Source organism: Calidris pugnax, unplaced genomic scaffold (genome assembly GCF_001431845.1).
Source record: "Calidris pugnax isolate Ruff unplaced genomic scaffold, ASM143184v1 scaffold82, whole genome shotgun sequence".
Taxonomy (NCBI): domain Eukaryota; kingdom Metazoa; phylum Chordata; class Aves; order Charadriiformes; family Scolopacidae; genus Calidris; species Calidris pugnax.
The window spans coordinates 3,071,784-3,078,711 of NW_015090833.1; the positions used below are offsets into that span (position 1 = coordinate 3,071,784).

A 6,928-nucleotide genomic window follows, 5' to 3' on the forward strand; every position below is an offset into this window, starting at 1 on the left:
GGGCCGCGCCCGGAGGTCGCAGGCTCGGGTGGGCCCGGCGGGGCCGAGGGGGGCCGTTCCAACGGCCGCGCTGGGGGAGGCCGCGGCGGCGCTGGGAGGTTCCTGCGCGCTGGGGGAGCCGTCGCTGTCGGTCCCTCCACGGGCCGCGGGAGGTTGGTCCGTGCGTCTGTCGGCGGGGCCGGGGCCGGGCTGTCGGGGGGTGAGGCCTTTGGGAGCGCCCCGCGGTGCCACCGGCACAGACGCGCTCGTGCTCCACGGCCGGGGCGATGAAAACCGAATCAAGGAGGTGGTGGCTCATGCCCGCTCCCCCCGCTCCTCTCTCCTTCAGTAACTTCCAGCGAAGATGTCGGAGTATATCCGGGTGACGGAGGACGAGAACGATGAGCCCATCGAGATCCCCTCGGAGGACGACGGCACCGTCCTGCTCTCCACCGTCACCGCCCAGTTCCCCGGGGCCTGCGGGCTGCGCTACCGCAACCCGGTGTCGCAGTGCATGAGGGGGGTGCGGCTGGTGGAGGGCATCCTGCACGCCCCCGAAGCCGGCTGGGGAAACCTCGTCTATGTTGTTAATTACCCCAAAGGTTTGTCTTCGTTCCTTCGGCTTTTTGGGGCAAACCACTGCTAATTTAACACGGGTGCAGCGTTACTGTTGAAGCCTCCTATTTACTGAACTTCAGTGATTTTATTCAGAGAGTATTTATGCAGAGTAGATTTCGCCCCACTGAGTTTTGAGAAGTGCAGTAAGATTTTTAACTCTGCCCATCCACGTGCTTTAATGACAAAGTTTTGTGTTACCCTGGGAGGGCTCACAGCCTGACACACACCTCTGATGACTGGGGTGTCACGGGATCTCCGTGTACACACAGACACTTCTCCAGCCATGGTGTGCTCAGAGGTGCCATTTAAAAATGCTCAGGAAAAGAGCACACCTCCAGCCATGGTGTGCTCAGAGGTGCCATTTAAAAATGCTCAGGAAAAGAGCAGCCTGAACCACTCTCCCCTGTTACCCCCCCTAAAAAAAAAGAAGGGGAAGTAAATCACTAATGAAGTATTCCTGTTCAAAGTCATGTTTTCTCCACATCCCTATAGGACTGTGAATGTTACTGGATAATACTTTAGTAAACTAAGACAAAACTAAGTCAAATCTCATTTTGGAGGAGGACTTAAGTGTAGACAGTTCTTTCTTCTCTCCTTATAGTTGGATCTGAATTACTGCAATATGCTGCCAGCACGTGTCTTCTGCTGTCTGTACTTTTTCTTATCACAGTCTGATTTTATACCATTTGGTTCCTAATTGGTGGAAACAATGAGCTGAGGATGATGTCTGATGTGCTTCCTTTATTCAGATAATAAGAGGAAAATGGATGAAACAGATGCATCATCAGCTGTGAAAGTGAAACGAGCAGTTCAGAAGACTTCGGATTTAATAGTCTTGGGACTTCCCTGGAAAACCACCGAACAAGACCTAAAGGAATATTTCAGTACGTTTGGAGAAGTTCTGATGGTGCAGGTAAAGTCCTTTTGCAGCTCCAGTGAGGAGGGACATTAGGTAGGAATGGGGTCTTTGGAGACAGGCAGCAGAAACAGACCAAGAGCCACGTGGACTCGGGGAAGGTCTGAGGCCCCTGTCTCTGTGCCCAGGTTGTGTTTTGTTCCCTGAGCTCTGCAGCTGCTGGGTGTGCGGGTACGGATGGCCAGGGGTGTTTGGGAGTGGTGATTCATGCAGATCAGCTTAATGAGTACAGTGTGTTTAAGAGCTTTTTAATTGATATTACTGTTGCTAATTGTTGCAGCTAGTACATGTGTGGTTTTATATACGTGCTAAGGAATTAGAGTGCTGTGATGGGAGTGTTTGCGAGACTGATAAACCCTCCAACAGAACGTCACTGAACTCAGGGAGAGCGCGTTACGTCTGGGTGGTGACTGCCCGTTGGTCTGTACCGCACGGATCCGGGGCCAGCTGAGTGACACACGCACTGTTTCTGTGAGACTATTAAGTCTGCTTTTTCTGTTGTTTTTTTGCCTTAGGTTAAGAAGGACATTAAAACTGGCCACTCAAAAGGTTTTGGTTTTGTTCGGTTTACGGATTATGAAACCCAGGTGAAAGTGATGTCTCAGCGGCACATGATAGATGGAAGATGGTGCGACTGTAAACTTCCCAATTCTAAGGTACTTTCATATTTGTCGCTGGTTTTATTTTTACCAAATGCTCGGAAGTGAACCTTTTTAGCAGCTGTGCTGGGTGAGCAGATGAACAGATTAGTAACACTCTTGGATGTGGCTTTTGAGTCTGTGAGCGGCCAGGACAAGTGAGAGCAAGGAAGGGAAACAGGGAGGAGGTGGGTGAGCAGGAAGTGAAGTGTTGGGAAAACTGCTCGTGATGTGGGGGAATTAAACACAGATGGAAATCTGGAAACGTGTTTTAAGGTCCAGCAGTACCTGCTTAACTTGTCTGCATGAATAAATGAAGGATAGAGCAGGCGGAATAACTAACACAGGGAAGATCAGAATGAGTCTTTGAATTCAAAATTGAATGTGAAGCTTCTATTTCCTCTGTGTATATATGCAGTTATTACCCCCAAAAAAGCACCCTCCTGCAGTGGCCTTGTCACTGTTCCTGTGTATTGCTCCTGTCATCATTTTCTTGTGACTCTTCTCCATCTGTACCAAGGTGCAGGTGTGTTCTGAAGAGAACTTGTATTTTTTTAGGTCTTTATTTTACAATCTCAAACTTTCTTGATTTTCAGTGCTCAGAACAGGCTAGATGAAGAGATTTATCATAATGTAACTTGGTTTTTAAAGATAATGGTGATTTCTTTTTCATTTTTTCTCCCTTCAATTCTCTCCAGCAAAGCCCTGACGAACCTCTGCGTAGCAGGAAGGTGTTTGTGGGGCGCTGCACGGAGGACATGACGGCAGACGAACTGCGGCAGTTCTTTGCCCAGTATGGAGAAGTGGTAGATGTCTTCATTCCTAAACCCTTCCGAGCTTTTGCTTTTGTTACATTTGCAGATGATCAGGTACGTCTTAAAATTACTTTAACTTCACATTTAGACAGCCTGTGTTTCAGTAGCTTGGTGGAGTGTTATTTCTGAACTACACATGAATCAGTCTCGAGCATCCCAGTGGTATTAGGCTGGTTTAATTTATTGACCTGTTGAAGGTGACACTTTTCAGATGCTGTTGTACAGGAGGGTTTTCACACTGCAGTTAGTGCAGCAGTGAATGCAAAGATAAAACACTTCAAATTGGATTCAGTATATACGTATGCTTCCTTTGCAGGTTAAATATCTGCTCTCAATCATGTGGGGTTTTTTTATCTTGTACTACTAACATTTAAAAAGAAGGAAGTCTAACACACATTTAATCAATCCCTTATTTCTTATAGGTTGCCCAATCTCTTTGTGGAGAGGACTTGATCATTAAAGGAATCAGCGTACATATATCCAATGCTGAACCTAAGCACAATAGCAATAGACAGTTAGAGAGAGGTGGAAGATTCGGTGGTAACCCGGGAGGTTTTGGGAACCAGGGGGGGTTTGGCAACAGCAGAGGAGGCGGGGGAGGCCTGGGCAACAACCAGGGCAGTAACATGGGAGGAGGGATGAACTTCGGAGCCTTTAGCATCAACCCTGCCATGATGGCAGCGGCGCAGGCGGCCCTGCAGAGCAGCTGGGGCATGATGGGCATGCTGGCCAGTCAGCAGAACCAGTCGGGGCCCTCGGGGAACAACCAGCCCCAGGGCAACATGCAGCGGGAGCAGAACCAGGGCTTTAGCTCAGGGAATAACTCCTACGGCGGCTCCAACTCGGGGGCAGCCATAGGCTGGGGCTCGGCCTCCAACGCCGGCTCCAGCAGCGGGTTTAACGGGGGCTTTGGTTCGAGCATGGATTCCAAATCCTCGGGCTGGGGCATGTAGACGCAGTGGGCTCTGATACTGACTCTATGGTGGGAAATCAAATTTTTCTAACTCATGGTAAGTATACTGTAAATTACATATATACTAAAAATTTTCCAAATCAGTTTGTTCAGTGTGCAGTATATTCAGCAGTATTTTTGACATTTTTCTTTTTTACAAAAAAAAAAAAAAAAAAAAAAAAGACAAAAGAAAGGTAAAAGGAATTTTATAGGTTTTGTTACATATCTTGTTGGAATACTGAATGTTTGGAAGTGGACTGCTGTTTGCCCGATAGGTAAACTAACACTACAGTCGATAGGAAAGGTTTCTCCTGTAATACTTTGTCCCTTGTTTCCTGGCTACCTGAATTCTTTGCATGTTCAAAATGGAAACCATTGGTCAGAAACAGCATTCTCTCCCTCTTGTTTTTAATTTGATCCCACCATAAGACTCTCCAAGTGCCCAGTTGGAGAACACGGTGTCCTTTTTGTTTCGTTTGTGGTTTGTTTTTGTTTTGTTTCTTTTTTTTTTAACACTGTCTCCCCTCCATACTAAAGTACGATATGAAGGCTTCATTTAATCTCCGCAGTTCATCTCATTTCAAATGTGTATGGAAGAAGCACTTCATTGAAAGCAGTGCTGTAAATATTCTGCCTTAGGAATACTTCTGTCTACATGCTTTCTCATCCAAGAATACTTCATCACACCGCACATGCTGCGTCTTAGACGGTGGGTGTTCCATTTTTATCCGCTACTCTTTATTTCATGGAGTCGTATCAACGCTATGAACGCAAGGCTGTGAGATGGAACCAGAAGGCTGTTTGAACTTTTGAAACCTTGTGTGGGATTGCTGGTGGTGCCGAGGCATGAGAGGGCTGGTATGAGCGAGATAAAAGGAGAGAGCGCATGCGGAGACCTGGTGGTGCATTCATGGGATTTTATTTTACTTGGCGAGATGTCTCTCAATCCTGTGGCTTTGGTGAGAGAGTGTGCGGAGAGCAATGATAGCAAATAAAAGTACGAGTGTTTATTGCATTCAAAGGACATCCATATGTGGAAGACTTTAAGTGGGTTTTATACCTAGTTAATCAATTAGCTGAATGTGTTATGTGAAATGAATATTTGTATTTTTTTTCCCTTATGTCAACTGCTGTGAATGCTGTATGGTGTGTGTTTGTTGTTTTTTTTTCTGTTAATGACCTGTAAGTGTGGCAATGTGACTCGAAGATGATGGGGTTTGTGCTGAGAACATTGAGCTTGTGGTGTGCTTTGCGGTAGCTCTCGCGGCAGAGCTCCCGGCGAGCTCAGTGTGCCTCTCCAGGGTGGAGCTCCACTGTCTGTAAGATATCCATAAGAATGCTGTTTGCTGCAGTTTCGTGTTTGGATGCTTTTTATAAGATTTGTCACTGTAGGAAATTCTTAAATAAAACTGATTTAAGTAATATGTGTCTTTGTTTTGCAGCCCTGAATGCAAAGAATTCATAGCAGTTAATTAATTTTACCCTTTTGAGATGAACTTCTGTAAAGCCTTTTTTGCAGTAATTCGGTCTGTTTCAGATAAACATGCTCTAAAAGTTGACAAGTCAAACGGAGCCACCGCTCACCACGTATCGGTACCCGACACCCAACTTTAACCACAGTATTTTTGCACTGTTCAGTGATACGTACATAGCTAAAAATCCAGCGCCCACCCCGTTGGGTGCCCGCACCTAGACTGGTAAGCAGCTTCCTCCACGTTGCATCTCTGCCAAGGAACGTTACTTACTTCTTCTTTTAGGAGTGGGGAGCTCCTCATCAGAAGGGGGTTGGGGGAGACAGACACCACCACGATGTCTTTCTGGCCACAGCATCTCCTCTGGGGATGGCTGGTTTTAACTTGTTCCAAGCCCTGCCCACTCCTGGGGAACAGGGTCCTGCTACACTTCTAGCTCAGAAATAGCTACGAGCTCATGTTTGAAACCAGCCACAGGAAAGACCTTCCTCCTGAATGAAGCATTAGTAACCATACATAGACTTTGAGAGAAGCCTTAATCTGAAAAACTAAGTTTTACAGCTGCAGAAGTGTCAACTAAGTTGCAGCTTCTTAACAGAGAGCAGGATGTTTCAGCAGAAACTGGTGGAAGATCATTTCCACTGGTGGTAAGAGCTTGAGGGATTTAATTTACGTGCACTTGAAACCCACTGAACCTCAATCCCTGTTTTTCATACACCATACTACTGTAGCTAAGAACATGTTGAATATGGATATTTACACAGTTCTTTACCTATTTAACTTGTATCTTTATTACTGTTTATTACATTGAGGCTTCTGAACAGCAAGCCATTTAAACAGCAGCCAAAGCTGCACTCCTGGTAGCTTGCCACTTGCAGTATAAAATGCTGGGTCTCGATGTACATCGTAAAGGGGTTTCAGAGGGGTTCTGGACGTGGGGGCTGAGAGTTAATCCCACACTCCTGTTGTTCATATCCCACTGCAAAAAGTTGCTTGGAATTATTTTTTTTTTCCTGCACCTGTTGGAATAATCTCCAAACTCTACCATCTGTGAATTTTGCATTTTAGCACTTGCACTATTAACCAGCTACTTCTGCTGAGTAACACTTAAAAATGGTATTCTGGGACCTCCAAAGCCTAACTGTGACCCCCCAGCAAGGAACTTCATGGTAAGTTTTTGTATTTAGCATGGCTTTAATTTTGTTTAAATTGTCCAGGTGTAGGTTTTAACAGGCTGGTTGGCAGCACTGAGTAATCTTTGCTAATAATTTCAGCCTGCCTTCACCCTCAAACAAAAATCCCTGAACATTTTAGAATAATTTTCAAGTTTCAGTGGTATTTTCGAACTGCTTTGCGTACCCCAGTGTTTATAAGCGAGTAAATAAACTACTGTTGAAAACATACTGAAGTGTTTGGAGTCATGTTTGGTTTTTTTTCCAAAAGATTTCAATTTCAGTTACATCATTCTAGAAGGCGAGACGCCAATGACAGACTGTGAGATGCAAGAAAGAGGAAGTTTCTGTAGACGAGGGGATAGA

General features: G+C 45.7%; 1 protein-coding gene across 1 annotated transcript; it reads left to right on the plus strand.

Moving 5' to 3' along the window:
• The first annotated feature begins 44 nt into the window (after nucleotides 1-44).
• Nucleotides 45-5,342, plus strand: TARDBP (TAR DNA binding protein). Its single transcript, XM_014941446.1, has 6 exons — nucleotides 45-152; nucleotides 329-581; nucleotides 1,347-1,510; nucleotides 2,029-2,169; nucleotides 2,850-3,020; nucleotides 3,389-5,342. Exons 2-6 carry the CDS (start codon nucleotides 344-346, stop codon nucleotides 3,917-3,919), a joined length of 1,245 nt encoding a protein of 414 aa, XP_014796932.1. The 5' UTR covers nucleotides 45-152; nucleotides 329-343; the 3' UTR covers nucleotides 3,920-5,342.
• The last annotated feature ends 1,586 nt before the right edge of the window (nucleotides 5,343-6,928 follow it).